Source organism: Parasteatoda tepidariorum, chromosome 6, assembly GCF_982258835.1.
Source record: "Parasteatoda tepidariorum strain Cologne lab strain chromosome 6, Ptep-v5.0, whole genome shotgun sequence".
In the NCBI taxonomy this organism is placed as follows: domain Eukaryota; kingdom Metazoa; phylum Arthropoda; class Arachnida; order Araneae; family Theridiidae; genus Parasteatoda; species Parasteatoda tepidariorum.
Genome location: NC_141760.1, coordinates 90302142 through 90321825, shown reverse-complemented (window position 1 = coordinate 90321825; position 19684 = coordinate 90302142). Strand labels below are relative to the sequence as shown.

At 26.8% G+C, this 19684-nt stretch overlaps 1 protein-coding gene across 4 annotated transcripts in view; it reads left to right on the top strand.

Moving 5' to 3' along the window:
* Window positions 1-7246, top strand: part of LOC107443662 (metabotropic glutamate receptor 2) — a 74496-nt gene extending 67250 nt beyond the window's left edge. For all 4 annotated transcript variants that reach the window (XM_071178403.2, XM_043041097.3, XM_043041098.3 and 1 more), the window contains one exon: window positions 5628-7246. In XM_071178403.2, the coding sequence (XP_071034504.2) occupies window positions 5628-5773 (146 nt within the window). In that variant the 3' untranslated portion in view covers window positions 5774-7246. The remainder of the gene's footprint in view (window positions 1-5627) is intronic.
* Window positions 7247-19684: the final 12438 nt, after the last annotated feature.

Genomic DNA, 19684 nt, shown 5'->3' with positions numbered 1-19684 from the left:
TCAATGGACTATCTGTAAGGATAAATTGTGGTTGTAAAGAGGTTATATTAAATCGAAATTCGTAAATTTTTTCCTTTCGTATGAAATTATTCACTCTTAGAGTTTGAATGAGCTAAATATAATTTTTTTTTAATTCAATTGTGTATTTAGAATTGATTCATTGATTGGAGTTGCTTCAAAACACTTTGGGGTTACTTCAAAATGAAATGAATTGGTTAATCCATCAGATCATAAAAGCAAACAAATGATTTGCACATGCTTAGTTTAAAATATTCGTAACAAAAGTCTTCTTATCAGATGTTAAAAAATTTTTTACGAAGTAAAACTGTGTAAAAAGCCTACAATGGGTTTTATAAGATTGGCGATATTTTCTTCATCATAATCCAAGTCTTAAGAAACGTAAGCAAATCTACAGATAAAATAATTCTATATAAAAAAAATAAAAATAAACGAATTAAAAGTTGCTGATGCATCTGTAGAGTGTCTCGAATTATATTATTTTTTGCAGGAAATGCAAGTAATTCTGGAATTCTAAGTTTTAGAGGTTTTGTTTTGAGAGCAGGCTTTTCTTGTTCACAGAAATTTTCATTTCAGTTTAAAATGTTAGGCAGAAGACAAAACGTGTTGTCGTTGGTTATCTGTGCAGACTACATTCAGTGCAAATGATGAATTGTTTAAAAAGAATTCGGCCAGCAACCATATCGACAATGAATTCCAAGTCTATAGCATTTTAAAATAGTTAACATTTTCATCTTTGAAATAAAGTTTATACTGCATATTTAGAGCATACCCTCTAAAACTCACTGACGTTTTCATCCTTGAAGTGAACTTTCCACCTCAGAGTTAAAGTGTACCGTCTTAAAGCCACAGACATTTTTATATTTGAAATGAATTATTCTGCAAATTTAGAGTATTTCGTCCTAAAATGACTAACGTTTTAATCTTCTAATTTTCCACTACAGAACTGGGCAGTAAAGTCTGATATTTTCATCTTTAAATTTAATTTTTCAAGAATACCATCTTAAAATAACTAACTTTCTAATTTATTTCCACGAATTCCATGAATTTTCCACGGCAGATTTAGAGTTTAGCGCCTAAAACGTTAGTCATTAGTAGAGCATAGCATTTTATATTTGAAGTGAATTATTCTGCAAATTTAGAGTATTTCGTCCTAAAATGAGTAACGTTTTAATCTTCAAGTTCATTTTCCACTGCAGAACTGGACAGTAAAGTCTATAACATGACTGATATTTTCATCTTTAAATTTAATTTTTCAAGAATACCATCTTAAAATAACTAACTTTCTGATTTATTTCCACGAATTCCATGAATTTTCCACGGCAGATTTAGAGTTTAGCGCCTAAAACGTTAGTCATTAGTAGAGCATAGCATTTTATATTTGAAGTGAATTATTCTGCAAATTTAGAGTATTTCGTCCTAAAGTGACTAACGTTTTAATCTTCAAGTTAATTTTCCACTGCAGAACTGGACAGTAAAGTCTATAACATGACTGATATTTTCATCTTTAAATTTAATTTTTCAAGAATACCATCTTAAAATAACTAACTTTCTGATTTATTTCCACGAATTCCATGAATTTTCCACGGCAGATTTAGAGATTAGAGTCTAAAACGTTAGTCATTAGTAGAGCATAGCATGTATGTTTTCATTTTTGAATTCTATTTTCTTGTTCAGATTTAGAATCAACTAAAAAAATAAGACAAACGTTTTCATGTTTAAGCGGAATTAATGACTAATGCTTTAATAATTGAGTTGAATTTTTCTCAGAAAATTGAGAGTATATACCATCAGATGAATGGCACACAAATATTTAATTAGTTTTCTATTAATTTCGTTTAACTTCGTCTAATGCCAACTGAAGTACAATAAGCATTAAAAACTCGTATCCCTACATTTCCAAATAAATTATTATGCGTAAAATTAAAAAGTAAAATAGTATGATTTATATTCCATCGCCTAACATTATATCTAAGAATTGTTTATTGTATTCACTGAAAACAATAATTAATTTAATCAATCATCATAATTCAAAAGCATAATAATGTTAATATTTTAATAAACTAAAAATAAATAAAATATCTTCTTCGTATTTAGTTACTTGGATTTATTAAAGAGCAAACAAGAAAACATCTTTTATTTACTAATATGATTGCGAAGAGCAATAAAAAAAAATTTAAATCGTTGTTGCGTGAGAGAACATATTTAAAAGTATGCATTCATTTACTAACACAATGAAACAATTGAAGAATAGTTCTTTTTTTTTCTCTTTATAATGAATATGAAAGGGAAAGTTAGGAGAAAGCGAAGCTTGCGTTTAATGAATACTAAAAATAAACAAAAAGCAAAGATGTAACGTTACGATCATTTTTACTTTTTAAAAATGTCTTCCTGATTATTTATTTTTTTATTTATTTATTTATTTAAATGAAATAAAAATACTTTTTATATGAGTGATATTTTAATGCATACAATAAAAATGTATTTATTTTAATGCGTACAAATTTTACTGTAGTTCTTTTGCAATCATTTGTTAAGTTTGAAAAAATTTCTATATTTTATTTACAACTCTATTTCGAATACCGCAGACTTTGAATATTTACATAACTGAAATAAAATATCAATAACAAAAAATTAAAAATTAAAATTTTTGATTAATGTATTAAAAATGCAAATAAATACTCACAACATATCTATGTATTGTTCGTATATATCATACATAAAAATTACAATTGTTTCATTGCATATATCAGATAAGTTATTTTGTCAACGTTTATTTAGAAATAGTTCCTTAGTTTCACTTTCAACCTATCCTCAAGCACTGCAGACTAAAAAGTTCAATGTTTCCAAAAGTGATAACAAAAAATTCAAAATAAAAATTTGCAGTTCTTTCCAATCATATCAAACATATGTTTAAAATCGTTTCATTAAGGTTAATTTATTAAATTTAATGTTAATAAAGTTTATTTTTATTTTATTTATATATTTTATTCATTTATTTTTATTTTTTTTCCTTCATCTTCTTACACATTCTCGAATCCACATACTTGTTTGATGTTCGAACCTTTAACTTTTAAAGTTCATTCGATAAGTTTTGTTTCCTATCTGGTGACTTTATGCACTTCAACTTCGATTTCTTCTTTATATTACAGTATATAGTCTTCATCTAACTTGCTGTTGGTTTATTTTGTTTTTTTTCTTCGGGTAGTAGGGGGTATGATTGTTAGTGGTAATATAACGCCAATCGCTGAAACTGCTTCCGCACTGGCAGTATGGTAAAGTCCCCCTCACGATGCCGTCAGTTATACCAGTGCTTCCACTTTAATTTCTTATTTAATATTTTTCCTTTTTGTTAGTTAGGTTGCTATTTCCAGTAGTGCTTTATTATTTACTTAGTCATTTCGTGTTAATGATTTTGGTTTTCTTCTGAAGTGCTGATACTTTTAATTCTCTTACGATGTAATAACTTATTTTATTTCATCTTAAAATATTTATCTTCAAATAATCTTTCAGCTTTGACATTAGCAGCTCGACACTGTCGCAGTTTGGAATTTTATGTATTATACATTTTCTTCGATTTCCATTGTTTATGTATTTGTGTCTTATTCTGAATATAATGTAATGTAATGTGACGTGACGTGACGCAACGTAACGTAATGTAATGTAATGTAATGTAATGTAATGTAATATAATATAATATAATATAATATAATATAATATAATATAATATAATTAAGACTGGGCGATATTAGAAATTATATATCGTGATGCATCGTCAGTTTTGCATCGCGATATAGCGATGTATCACGATATAGTATTTTTGAATTTCATTTACTTGTAAGGCACAGAAAGTCAGATTTCTATCAAAACTCCATACTCAGATTGATTTAAATCAATTTATAAATTTGAAGATGTTTTGCTTAGGAAAGATATTAAATAAATTTACTACAATGTACAAATCTTACTTAAATATTTATTGAAATGTTTGTTTAGAAATTCATAATACGCTTAAAACAAAGTGTTAAAAACTTTTTTTTAAAGCGTTTTTTACAAATTAATATTTTCTTGTACTATTATGCATAAATAATTACATAATTATTAAGTTCGATCTTAATGTTCATTTTCTAAATGAAAAAGTCAATGCAAGTTTTGTTACATTTTCTAAAAATGATCACGCAAATAAATGAAATATTTCTTAATTTAAAAATAAATAATAAAAAAATAAATAAAATTGAAATTTATCAATATATTTACATAACAGTATAGAAAGAAAATTTAAAAAATAAGTTCGTTAAAAATTATTTGTATGTTTAAAACAACGTGCTAAATAAATTTTAGAAAAAAAAAACGCTTTTAAAACAGTATTTTTTATTGTTATTATTTCAGATAAATAATTAAATTAAATTGAATAATGACCTAATTATGAACGAAAAACAAAGTAAGGCTTAATTTCTTAAAAATAAAAACAAAAGAATTGTGATATTCGATAATATATTTAGCTAATTAACAAATAATATGAAAAGAATATTTATAAAAAAAATTATTATACTCTTTAATAAAACGAAGTGCTGAATGATTTAAAAAAATGAATAAAATGCGCAAACCTTTTAGATTTTTTTGAATAAACAAAGTTGAGTGATTTATGTCCAAATCCAAATGACAAAAAATAAGTTTTGCTTTAACTTTATTTCTAAAAATAAAAACAACAAGACTTATAAATTTAAACTCAGTAATAAAAACCTATTAAATTATTGGGAGTTTTATCCAAAAAGTTTTTAATAAATGAAAAGAAAGTAAAAAAATAACCTAACAAATTTAATTCTTTATGGGAGCATTAAATTATATTTCCGATAATTTTCACATTTAAAAATAAAAAAACGTTTTGTTAAAAAAAAAACTTATCTAATTAATGAAGAAACTCCTCTTTATATATTCTTTTCAATAATAGATTGCCTTCAGAACAAGGTAACATCGGCGATCACGAAGTTAGTCCCACTGAAAATAATCTACAAGAAACGATATCAAGTCGCTACAAAAAAAAAAAAAAGCTAAGAGGTGCGAAAACGAACATGCGAGATTACGATATATGTTCTCAAAACTCTGATTCTGATTCTACAGCTCACCAATCAAGGCCATTTCAACATAACGAAACGAACATCGTCTTCCACAGCGCAAGTCGACATCGGAACGTAAGAGAAGAGTCTTATATCGCTATATCGTTTCGATCTCGTTGTCTTTACTCGACGGCTTAAATCAGATTTCTGATGTATCGCCTTGAATGAAAGTCGCTGTACCGTCTTGCCGATATATGCGTTAAATCGATATGTCTCGATACATCGATTTACAGCCCAGTCCAAAATATAATATAATATAATATATAATATAATATAATATAATATATAATATAATATAATATAATATAATATAATATAATATAATATAATATATAATATAATATAATATAATATAATATAATATAATATAATATAATATAATATAATATAATATAATATAATATAATATAATATAATATAATATAATATAATATAATATAATATAATATAATATAATATAATATAATATAATATAATATAATATATTTATTTTAGATTTCTGTCGTGGATTCCCGGATAGAATTTGGACGTATGATTATCCAAGCTTCAGAAGGGGCACACCACCTGCAATTGCAATTTCTGATATGAACTCTTTAAAGAAATCAAATGGCTCTTCATTTAACCACTCTAACCTCTACTAATCATATATTCTATTATGGTTTGAGCTATTGTAGAACAACCCACAGTTTGAGTTTTTTCGTTAGTATCTGCTTAACCACATTGATTGTGTTCGTGAAGTAATCATCACTGTTATTATTAGACTACATCAAGGGCATTCAAATCAATTGCGTCATTTTTCATCAAAGTTAAACTGTTTTAAACATTTGCACTCAAAAGATGACAGTCAGTAACCATTTCTTAGTTTTCAATATTCACCAACCTGAATTCTAAAAAAATATGAACACCTATTATTTAATTTTCCTTCTTTTTTACACTATGTTAAGCATTTGCACTCAAAAGCTGACTCTCAATAATTTTTTCTATGCATGCAATGTTCACCAACTTGAATTTCAGAAATTTGAAAATCAGTTATTAATTTTATCAATGTTCATAATTTCTTCACAATGTTCATTTGCACTAAAAACAACCATTCTCATGCATGCAATATACACCAACATAAATTTTAAAAAACTGAAGATAAATAATGATGGAAAACGACATAATTGAACTATGTTAACCATTTGCACTCAAAAGATTCCACTGTATAAATCGTTTCCATGCATGCAATATTTACCAACCTGTATTTTTAAAATTTGAACATCAATAATCAATTATGTCACTTTCCTCATTATTAAACCATGTTAACCATTTGCACTCAAAAATTGACTCAATAATCTTTCCCATGCATGCAATATTCACCAGTCTGTATGGTAAAAATTTTAACAATTTTGACAATATTTAATCTTAATCTCTTAACTATCTTAATATTTAATAACTATTTTATTTCCTGATTGTTTGCTATTAGGTGTAAAATTGATTAAGTTAACGCTATGCTTTTTAAAATCATTACTATTTAATCCTTTTTAATAATATTGATTAAATACTACCAGTGCAAATATTAAAATTCAACTATTATTTACATTAGTAGGATCTTAATCATTCATAACTTCAACATACCTTTTAGTATTAACATTATACAGAGATTTTGATCAAAAGCTGTCTTTGTATACCACTGTTATTGACTTTGTATGATCACGAATTTTTAGATAAAACCATTTATTATAAATACGAAACCACATTAATTTTTAATAAAATACTCTCCTGCCAATAACTGCAAAATAATGGAGGTGATAATGATAGCAAATTTCAGGAAAAGAGTTTAATAGGAAGATCAAAATATTATTCATAATTTCAATTAAGACCGCGAGGACAAGTCGACCTCATTGGCAAGATAAATTTAAATTTTTAAAATGCAACTTTACTTTCTCTTCTACTAAATACCATTCATAGAAACAGAAAATTAGATAAATTATGGAGAAGTAAATTCACCATTTTTTGAATTGCAAAAAAAGAGAAAGTCTCTTCTCATATTGTAATGCGTATTTTTACGTGTTATTACTATTGAAACTCTTTTGTTTTGAGCTTTAGTGAATAAAATTGATTTTTAACATGAATGTTTAGTATTATTTTCACACTTCTAACTTACATCTGATAGCTACACTGTTGGAATTTTTATTTTAAAATAATGGTAAAATAATAGGTAGCTGTCAGTTCATTTGTTTAACTGTAAAGTTTACAGTGAATAACGTTTTTTACCTTAACGATTTTGAAACCGTTTACAAATAGTATGGTTAAAAAAACTAAATACAAAACTACACATTTTTTAACCTTCTACAACTAGCAGGGTTTCAAAACCATTAAAAAAGAAATTTAGCTGGACATAGGAGATAGACTTTTCGTAAAGTAATGGACATTGTAGAGTGTAAGATACAAATTGGAAAGTGCAGGACGAAATCTATATGTGTTAAAGGGAATGGATGAAATATTGTGATGTCAACGTTGGGACTCGAACCCCAGTTCTGGCTGTCAACAAATTACCAATAGGGTAGCAGCTTAGGAATTAAAGAACAAGCACTCCATGCTATTGTTATAAATAAAATAGCAAAGCGGGGGATGGCTCTACCGCTTTATAACCCGATGACATACGTGCGAAGTCGAGTACTTTATGGTAGAACGGTTTAAAAAAAGACCGATACCTCGTACCCTGGGTCCCTAAGCAAGCTGATTGAAGTGGTCACACACTCGCTTACTGACAGCAGCCAGTAATACTTGACTGCTTTTATTCTACTGGGAGCCGTGTCTTTACGATCTGACCATTGATGAGTTCTATAAGATGCATGATACAGAAATTTCGGAAAGGTACCAAAATTAAAAAGCTTTAAATTACTCATCGAATGCTACCATTAAACATTATCAAAAACCTTATCATAATAGTATCATTATCATTATTAAACATCATCATTTCATCAAATGGTTTGGTCAGAATCAGCAGTAAAAAATTATAATCTTTTTCTACTTTGGCTGAACCCATTCTAAAAGCTATTTCTATTTTTTTAAAAATTGAAAACTTCTTAGAAAAAACTAGAGCCACTAGTTATACTAATGACTTATCAAAAATTAAAATATTTACAATGATACTTAATGCTTAAAATAACAATGCAAAATACTCGATAATATTTATTGAAACTGTAAAACAAATTGCGTATTCTTACATAATTTTACAAATAATACGATTACGTATTATTATATAAGTTTAAAAAAAAGTTTTTTTGATGACATTGAGTTATTAAACTAAAGATTTATTATATAAAGTGAAAGCTCAACTCCCAATACAAAAAAGCAAGTTTTAAAAAAAGAAACATTTTTCTTCCTCAATATGTACTGATCATTAAATTTCTGACACAAAAAAAAATGAAATCAATTATTATTTTTCGAATCAATGAAAAAATATCTCATTTAAAGAATTCTTTTTATTCGTAAATGTAACAATCAATTCAAAATGACGGAAGAATCATTCAAATCAAAATGTGACCTTGTCAAATTTGATGTTATGTGAATGATAGACATTCGGCTGATGACTATGATGAGCAAGTTATTCCAATGCATTTTCTATCAACAATCATAGATGATTAATGATAAAAAAAATACATATATAGTTTTACTTGTAGCAATAACGTGATAAATGTGAATATTGGGTTTTGAAATCTTATTTGAAAAAAAAAAAATTTGGCATGAATGTTTTTCTAATTTCTTATTGGAGTTCACATCGTAAAATTTAAATAAGAAACAAGAGTGAAAGAATTGTCAAAATAGATTGAATGCAAAGTTTTTTTTTTCTTGATTTTTAGATTTTCATAAGCAGAATCGTTTTGAAAATAGTTTTCTGTTTCTATCTCATTTGAAGAGCAAGACAAATTAGAATCGGATAAAATTTTGCTTTTGTTTTTCTCTAAACTATGTATTTTTAAACCTGAAATGAGCAATTTACGAGAAAATACTCGTAGCACATTTAAAAAACAGTTGTGCAATTTCATATATATGTATATATGATACGATAAGTTTTATTGCATCCTTAATAGTTAATTTTAAATATTACTTTACCAAAAGAATTTTTTAAAAATTAAAGCATAAGGTAGCTAATTTAAAAACATTTTTTTAAAAAAGTATAATGTTAAAAAGCCTATAGCATTTTAATAATTATATGCATTTTAAAAATATTTAAAGAAATAAAAAAATGTTAAAAAGTTATGTTTTATGTGTAAAATTTAAAAATATCGGCTACAAATCATAACAAATTTTAACAAACAAACAAATTGTTAACAAATTTTGAAAAAATTAGCATTAAAGTATTTGGTTAAAAAAAAAGCTAGAGTTAAAAAATTCGTTACAAAAATAATTAATTAGTGAAAATCAAACGTGGCATGACTTTTTTTCATTGGAAATGGCATACAATTATATTAATTTTTGTCTTTTTTGTTTTATTCATTTTCAAAATTTACTTTTTTTTGGCGCACTATCAATTGCCAATTTAAAAAATAATTTTTTGATATAATATTTTATTATAAAAAAAAATTTTGCAAAAAAGTTTATCACAAATTTTTCCCTTGTGTCTGCTTTTTATAGAAGTTTGAAATAGTAATCACGAAAATATCACTCTTTTTCAAAAAATATAATTTTCTGAGCTTTTAAATCAAACTGCTCTGATAAAAATTTTGATAAACAACTTTTTCTGTACAAAAGTTTTGAAAAAATTTCAATTAGTAAAAAAGCGGTATTATAAAGTGCACTGCGTTTTTAAAGACATAAATGCAAAAAAATCAAAAAGTTTCTGAATAAAATGTAAGAAAAATATTTTTAACGAAACTACCATAATAATCTATGAAGAAGTTTAAACGCTTTGCAATTGTGCACGTTTTTATCTAGTTAAAATATATTTTATGAAAAGAGTTATACGTTAAAACTGGGTTCAGGCTATTTCTATGGTTATAGTATATTTTATGAAAAAAAATTATACGTTAAAACTGAGTTTATTGCTTCATAAATTTTTATTGATTCTAAATTTTAGATAGGTAATTTTTCCACAATAAAAATAATTTTTATTATTTCAAAACCGAGCAATTCATATGCTTACTAAATTCAAGTGCAAGTGAGAAGCAAATATTAAAAACACCATAATTGTGATAAAAAAGAATAAATTTCTATTTTTCAAAAAAAATACTAATATTTTTAAACATTTTGAAGTTTTTGTTTTTTATTTGTTTATTTTGCAGGAAAAAATTATGAACCATAAGGACTCTCCTCATCAATCTTAAGGAAATAGAATGTTATTTTTCTTTTACAATTTGACATTAATTTAATTTTATCTCTCCTCAGTAAGTGGCGTTTGACCTCATTAAATATATTTTATCTCTTTTAAGTATGGTTTAATAGCAACAAAAACAATCAACAATGTTGCCTCAAAGTATATAGATCTACTTTCCGAAGTACATAAAGGCCTTCGCATTAGAACGTGACTTAGAATTTAAGATAAATGTAAGTTTTCTTTTTTTATAATTTTCTTAAGCAATTGATGTGCTTAACAAACCAATTTTTAAATTTAAATTAAACAATAAAAAACTAAGCAATTAAGCTTAAAATCTAAGCAATTGGTAGACTTATTAAATTCAAATGCTATTGAGAAGCAGATTTTAAAAACAATATAATTGTGATAAAAACAGTAAAGTCCTATACTTAAAAGGAATACTAATAATTTTAAACATTTTAATGTTTTTCTTTTCCTTTATTTATTTATTTTGGAGAAAAAATTTATTAACCATAAAGACGCCACTCATCAATCTTAAGGTAATCGAATGTTATTTTTCATTTACAATCTGACATTAATTTAATTTTATCTTTTCTCAGTAGGTGGCGTTTGACCCCATTAAACCGATATTTAATCTCTTTTAAGTATAGTTTTATGGCAACAAAAACAATCAACAATGTTGTCTCAAAATATATAGATTTACTTTCCGGAGTACATAAAAGCCTTCGCATTGAAAACGTGATTTAGAATTAAAGATAAATTTCAGGTTTTTTTCAATTTTCTTCAGAAAAAGAGAACAAAATTTATGTGAATTATCAAAATACCACATAAATCTCATCATTTAAAGAAGCGGTTAAGTTCTAGAATAGAACAAAACATTATCTGATATCTGATTCTTCACACGATAATAGGAGTGGTGCGTTTGCTTATTGCACCATTTTTTTCTGAAATTACACGCCATGTTTAAGATGCTCGTGTTTTATTAAGTTGGGCGTGCTGGCAACACAGCATGAAAGACCAGCAGTGCCCTCTAGCGATTAACGTGCAAGTGAGTAGCTCTTCTTGCGTGATTAAGGGGCCACATTAAGGTCTGTTGCTTTAAAAAAATTACGTTTTCCTTTTCATCTGAACAGGCGCACCTTTTACTTTTCATAAAATACTTTTATGGTAACACTTCGGTTAGAAGCAGAAAAAAAAATAATGTGAGCAGTAAAGAGAACAACAAAAAAAATCTTCGTGGGACCAATTAATGAACGACCACATTTATAGCATTTTCTCCGCTTTCGTCAGATAAATTCGTGACATTATCAGCGAGTGAATTTCATGTTAGAAGTTGTAAAACAAACTCAATATCACGTTCTTTTACCAGATCAAATTGGTTTATTATTTCGCGGGTTGTCTGTTGTAATATGACAAATTGTCTAATAAATCAGATTCATAATAACGTGATCAACTCTGCCCGGTAAACATGTAAGATCTTGTTTTCAGATGAGCATTTCAGAATTTGGTAAGATGAGGAGTATCAGTGAAAAACTTTCGTAGCAAATAAAGTGATACTATTACAAAAGGTTTGTAAGTAATGATGATATCTACAGAAATTATATTATTAAATAATTCTACTATCGAATTATAGTTTTATCACCTTAATTATTTAAATATATTTTTAAATTTCTTTCAAAACCGATATTGTATGCAATGACAAATCTGCAAAATGAAAAATATGATTATTTCATACTTTTAAGTATGATTATGATTTATTAGAATCGATTAGGAGTTGAAGGCTCAATAGCATATTCATATTTGATTAAGTTTTTTTTTAAATTACAAAGTCAATCATTTTAATTACTCGTCTTGTGTGATCATAATTACATATGGATAATAGCCCAGTATGATTTCGTACTTCATTGCCATAGTTACACTTGTCTGGTATTCTCTACACCTTCGTACTTCATTGCCATAGTTACACTTGTCAGATATTCTCTACACCTTCGAACTTCATTGCCATAGTTACACTTGTCAGATATTCTCTACACCTTCGTACTTCATTGCCATAGTTACACTTGTCTGATATTCTTTACACTTTCGTACTTCATTGACAAAAGTTACACTTGTCTGGTATTCTCTACACCTTTGTACTTCATTGCCATAGTTACACCTGTCAGGTATTCTCTACGCCTTCGTTTTTAGAAGATTAGAGACCACTTCTCATTATTCCGAAGCGTGGAATTTTTCCTTATAAAAAAAAAATACTTTCAAAGAAGCCAGTTTATTATTCATAAAAAATTAATTTATTGAACAAATAAAATATTATTTTTCTTTGGTTGTCAGCTCAGTATACAGTAAAAATTACTGTATAAAGTGCATCATTACTCAGTATTAGGTGCATCATTCGAAAATTTCATTTTATCATAAAATCAATTTTTACCAGAAAATATCATATCGTAATTTTAACAGTAATATTTATTTAAATAGAGTATTTCAATGATTTTACGGTAATTAATTTTTAAAATTCCATCATTTTTCGCACCTTAATCGTGTTTCTAAACTTATCGCAATTCTTTTATTTTAACCTACAGAATAATTATACTGAATACAAAAATTTTAATATGATCATTGTCATTTTGCGATTTTTTTTTACCTTGCTTCCCGAACCTGAAATTTAAAAAAAAAATTATGTTTTGCGGAACAGAATTCTTAAAATTAAAGTATCAATTAATGTTTTGTTACGAATTTGTAAATGCGGGTATAATTTTCTCAATATTCTAAAAGAATGAGGCAAATATCCCACTGGCCCTAAAGAAATAGTTTCATTAGAAAATTTGCAAGAATGTCGCGTACTTCTTACGCAAGTTAGAGAGAAAATAACTCCTCATGTATTTCTTATGGAAAACTCCGTTTGTCGACATTTTTGTTTGTGCTGATTTATTGCGCTCTTGGTGATTTAGCGATGCTTGGAGACCATTTTAGCATCAAAATGATAGTTCCGGAAACTTCGAGTTAGCTTCGCTAAAAAAATCTCAAGTTTTAAATGCAGTTTTTAGAAAAATTAACAGACTGAAATGCAATTTGTATGGGTACCATTTTACAGAAAGTCTCATGTAAAATATACTTACATTAAAAAATTGTACGAATCACATTGCCAATCAGTAAATCATCTCTTATAGCTAAAATTTTTATTCCAATTTCCATAGAAAAAACTAGAGCTTTGACTTTTAATCTTAAAAATATTAATACCTACTACTACAGATCTATTCAATTCAAAAATATTTATGTAAAAAAGTTATTTATAGATTTTAGGGTACAAAATTAATTTTTTAAGTGTCTTGTTTAAGTGAAATCTCTCTACCCACGCCTTCGAGAAATTTTTATAATTCAAAACCACTTGCTGTTTGCCAGAAAATATTTTTTATTGTAGTTAGAGACCCTTATGGGAATAATCTTTCTAAAATGATTAGTCCACACTTTGATAAAAAAATTGCATTTCAATGAAATTAGTTAAAAAGAGATTGAAAATACAGCAACCCCGAAAATAAAACTTAAACGTTTTCTTTTTCGCAATTACTTTTTAGAAACAAATTCTACGATGCCATATTTTATGCTTCGTATTAAATATATTAAATTACTGTCTAAAATAGTTATAACAGACAATTAATAAAAATATAAATCCGAAAATTGCTGCCATAAACTTATTTGAAATTTTTTAACTGCACAATTGGAGTTAATTTATGCACGCCAACACCAATTTATCAGTAAAAACTATTTGAAAAAAATAGAAGCAGCTATTTCGAATATTCTATATTTGTTTAACGAAGCAAAGTTGGTTGAAAGTGTTTTTTAACAATGTCATGACTATTACCATAATTAGGTATATAAAAAAACATTTATTTATTTAAATGGATGATTTAGGATATTTGTCTGAGTCGAATATAATTTTATCTATTTTTTTTTTAATTATTTAGTTTTATGATTCTTTTTTTTAAAAAATGGCATGTCTGATACTATATATTGTGAATGACATGGCAAACTAAGTAACCGACGAAACGTTACTCGCCAGGTTATTACAAATTTAAGTGCCGCCAAGCCGTCATTGTTTAGGTTGTCAATTTCGTGTTTTATTTGGTTACACTGTGCAGAAACTAAGATTTCGAAGCTTGAAATTAAGAAGACATGTAAAAAAGTATAAACGGACTACGATGAAATAAAAAATTCCGCATTCGATTAATTATCGACTGTTAAACTTGTAGTAAAAAATACCTTGCTGGTTTTTCTATTGCCCATTGAAATGAAGCAGCTGGGTTGAAAGTTAACGTGCCGAAATGGCCGTTTTTGTTCATAAACTTAAGTTCCCCCCCCCCCGAAATTCCAGTTTAATTTATAGTTATTGTAATTTCAAATCAAGTTTTCCGACATTATAATTTCTTTTTTTTATTTTTTTTTTTTTTTTTTTGCTTCAAATACTGATTATTTATCCATTATTGTCGAAAAATTTTTTATATCTCTCGAGTTGATGTCGAAAGTAACAAAAAAAGACAACTTAAAGTGAGTATATAAAATTTATATATATATATATATATATATATGTAAGAGTAGCATTCATGGTGAGTGTTGTTAGGCCACGCAGATAGTAGTTGGAAGGCAAAAAATATTTTATTAGCTTCACATGGTATATTCAAGACATTTTCTAGCAAAGGCGGGGCTCAAATTCGCACTCAAAAACTGCGTGCTTAAATTTTTATCTTAGAGAAAGTAGCAAAGGAATTTCCCTCTATTTTATTATATTTGAGGGGGAAAGGGAAATCCCAAGGATTACTATTGGTTTATGAAAGAGATCGAGAGTTTCCCACACAGAGCAAAGGGAAATATGTCCTGCTCTTAATTAAATGCATAGTTGAGCCAAAAATAGATTTAAGAACAGGATGTGGCTTTTAAAAGTGTGAGAAAGTAGTTCGACTTGAATAATTAATTAGTAATAAATTAGGAGTTGTTTTATAGCAAAGAAACTAACATAAAAAGAATAATAGATGCCTTTTATGTTACATATATATATATATATGTATATATATATATATATATATATATGTATATATATATATATATATATATATGTATATATATATATATATATATATATATATATATATATATATATATATATATATATATATATATATATATATATATATATATATATATATATATATATATATATATATATATATATATATATATATATATGTTAACAATGTAGAGTAAACAAGGGAAAAATTAAAAATTATAGAGCAATGAAGGAAGGGGAAAAAAAATAATAATAAAAATAAAAATAACAAGAAACCGGAAGGAAAAAAAACAATCCGAAAAAAGGACAAAAATTTTAAAAAGATCCAGAAAATAAAAGAATATAATCTTTTCATCAGCTCACATGATTATATACTCAAAAAAAGAGTACTTTCTAATATTGTATTAATATAGCCAAAGCAAAATATATCAATACAATAGCGTGAGGAGCACTTAAAAATTTTTACAAAAAAATTACAGCAAATAAAATAGAACCCAATAAGTAGAAATATATCACGTAAAAACTGAAAATAAAATATAAAGAAAAAACAGAATAAAATCTGAAATGATATCAAACAAGCGAGTAGCGAATTTAAATGAACTTATATGAACGGAAAATTTTTCAAAAATGATTTAAAATGTTTTCGCAACAAGATTGCCAGATTGCAAAAAATGAAAACAAAAGCGCAAATTGAGATAAAAGCGTAACTGGAGGATTTTTAAATTTAAGTGAGTTCTTACAGCATTACTGAAGTGCGTTTGATTTGTTAGTTACCAAGAATGGGCCCGAAATGGATGTGCGCAATGTAATATTATACTGGATAATTTGAAGAAGTTGACAATTATTAATTGTCAACTTCTTTAATTATTATTAATTAGTTTTGAAAAATTTCCCGTTCATGTAAGTTCATTTGAATTCGCTGCTCGCTTTTTTGATATCATTTCAGATTTTATTCTGTTTTTTCCTTATATTACCTCCTCACACTATTGTATTGATATATTTTGCTTTGGCTATATTAATAAAATATTAGAAAGCACTCTTTTTTGTGGATATAATCGTGTGAGCTGATGAAAAGATTATATCTTTCATTTTCCGGATTTTTAAAAATTTTTGTCCTTTTTTCGGATTTTTTTTTTCCTTTTCGGTTTCTAATTTTTATTTTTATTATTATTTTTATTTTTTTCCCCTTCCTTCATTGTTCTATAATTTTTCCCTTTTTTACTCTACATTTTGAACCTATATTATGAGTTATATTTATTTGCAGCTTATGCGCAATAAATTAAAACTTATTGCTTAGATGTATTTTAGTGCTTCTCACACTATTGCATTAATATATTTTGCTTTGGCTATATTGATACAGAATTAGAATACACTCTTTTTTGCGAATATAATCGTGTGAGCTAATGAAAAGATTATATCTTTTATTTTCCGCATTTGTATTCATTTTTTTTTTTTTTTTTTTGGATTTTTATTTCTTTTTCCTTCCCAGTTTCTTGTTATTTTTATTATTATTTTCCTTTTTCTCCCTTTTTTCATTGTTCTGTAATTTTTTCCATGTTTTCTCTACATTTTGAAGAACTTATTTTATGAGTTCTATTTACTTGCAGCTTATGCGCAATAAATAAATTTTTCTTAATTTTCTTCGTGTTTTTTTTTTCCTTTTTGTATTTCTGTTCCTATGAAACTCTATTAATTTTGCATATAAGTAATTGAAATCTCTTTTTTTTTTGTAGAAAATTTCTTGAAACAGTGATGAATGAAAACTAATTGCGGAGGTTAGCGAGTGAAATGAGCTGAGGATGTTTGAACCTCCTATTAAATTAAATTAAATTTAAATTAATTTAATATTAAATTTAAATTAATTTAAAATTAAATTTAAATTAATTTAAAATTAAATTTAAACGTTATTAATGATATTAAGATTATATATGAATTATTTTAATATGTAAAATCATAGATTTTATGGCAGGAAATTTCGTTACATGAAGAAAACACGTATCGACAAGAATTTTTAAAAAAAAGAAAGAGAAAAGGGAACTGAATAAAAAACATTTCAACAGTTTGAAAACAAAATTTCTTTTCTTTTTTGAAGAAATAACATATTCTCGCAAAAAATTTTCTTCACCTCTAATTACCAAATCTTAAAATTTTTTTAAAAATGATCCGTCCATATTACATTTTAATTTCATCTCGAGTGGAAAAAACTTAATTTTGATGCGATTTTTTTAATCGTTGCAACCCAAATGAAATGTACAAAGCAAGACTGAATCTTTCAAAAAATATTTGCTTGGAATATTATAGATTTGGTGCAAAAAAATTTGAAATATGTTGATTGTCGAAATTCTTGTTCAAAAATTTTTGCGCATTTGCAATCGCAGTTTTGGAATTATCACAAAGAAATATTGTGCAAAATTCATTCGTAAATGAAACAGCGTATTTTGTATAAGTAAGAGATAACAAACACATGTATTCTGCAAAATGTAAAAATATAAATTTCGTCTCATAGCTGGGTAGTTACTTTATTTACGTCGCACTTGAGCTGCACAATGAGCTATTAGCGACGGTATTTGAAACATCAATGGGGAGGATCCGGAGAAATGCTAGCAAAATTTTGATCCTCTGCAGAGAGGATGGTTCTCCCGCTTTGGAAGTCCGACGAACTGCGCACGAAATCGATCACTATATGGTAGAACAGTTTAGCGAAGACCGATGCCGCACACCTTCGGATCCTTTGCAGACTGATCAAAGTGGTCACACACCCGCTTACTGACAGCAACCAGTATAGCTTGACTTCGGTGTTCTACTGGAAATCGTGTCCATACGCTCAGTCTACTGCGGGGCTTAGTTTCCTAGCATCAGATAAAGGAATTATATGTGATATTTTTATAGCTCGAAAAAAAAATCGTAACTTTTAATTAATTCTAAAAATGTTTATTTTATAAGTATACTTTTAAGCAATGTTTAAGTGTATTTAATTTTCTTTTTTTACCTTTCGATTTGCGTTTACATGATTCAGATTCTAGAATCTCGTTTTAGCTTAAAAATTCTTAAAATCTATTATCTTTTTGTGTGTGTTTACCTTTCTAGATTCTTTGGATAATTATGCTTTAAGTTGTTTTCAGAAATCTTGTTCTTTGGTCTAAAAAAAATGTTTATTTTTACTAAATGAACTTTTCCTGGAAGTATTTAAATAAGATTACGATTTTTTTTTAGTTACATTACTAAATAGTAAATATATTTAGTTGTATCTTATACTTAATGCTTAATAATAGACTTAGAATTTTATTAAGTTTCAAAAAAATATTTTTAAATAAACTTTTTCACATTGAAAATCTCAACAGCAATTTAAAAAACACATGCAATCATGTATATCGAATTTTGTAGGTAACAACCCTATATTTAAAGAGCAGAAAAGGATATTGAATCCATTTATTTCAGTTTCTTGAAAGTTAATATATTTCATTGTTTATTTTTCACTGTAGAATGAAAGTGTAACAGTTTAAGAAGCTTTTTGTTGCAGTTCTTGTTTTTATCAATAGTATCAACAAAACATCCATCAAGAGTTGTCTCAAAACAATAGAGGCAGAAAAGAATGCTAAGAAAATAATTTAAAAAACTTTGGCATTTACTTTTTTTTTTGTTGATCTTGTTTTGATTAGAAAGTCGTGAAATATGTGCAAGAAAGAAAGACGTTTTTAACCTTGATATACTTTTTAGAGGTAAAGCACAAGAACTCGGAAGACACTTCATGAACGAAAGGTAAACTGATTAAAATCTTGTGGCAAAAGTTTTGCTGCTAAGAAGATCTGGCACGGGCAAAATAAAACTTAGTGTGCAAAATACCACATGGTGTCCAGAAATCCTTAAAAACTCTTGTAGCGGTATATATTAGCTTCTGTCATAAAATATATTTCTTGTTTTTTTAAAAAGTTAACAATAATTCAATAACAATGTGTGTGTGAGTGTCTGTATACCGGTTAAACAGTAGGCTAAGAATTATGAAATTAAACATGAAGCTAAATTAAGTACAATTGTAAACATATGACGAAGTCCGATTTTAGGTGAACGTCAGTCGCTACAAAGGTATTTGTAATTTGTTTTTTTTTTAGCCGACCGGCCTGTGTAGGGGGCAGGGAACTGTCCTTGCGTCAGAAAGGTTCTGGGTTCGAATCCCGGGCAAGGCATGGATGTTTC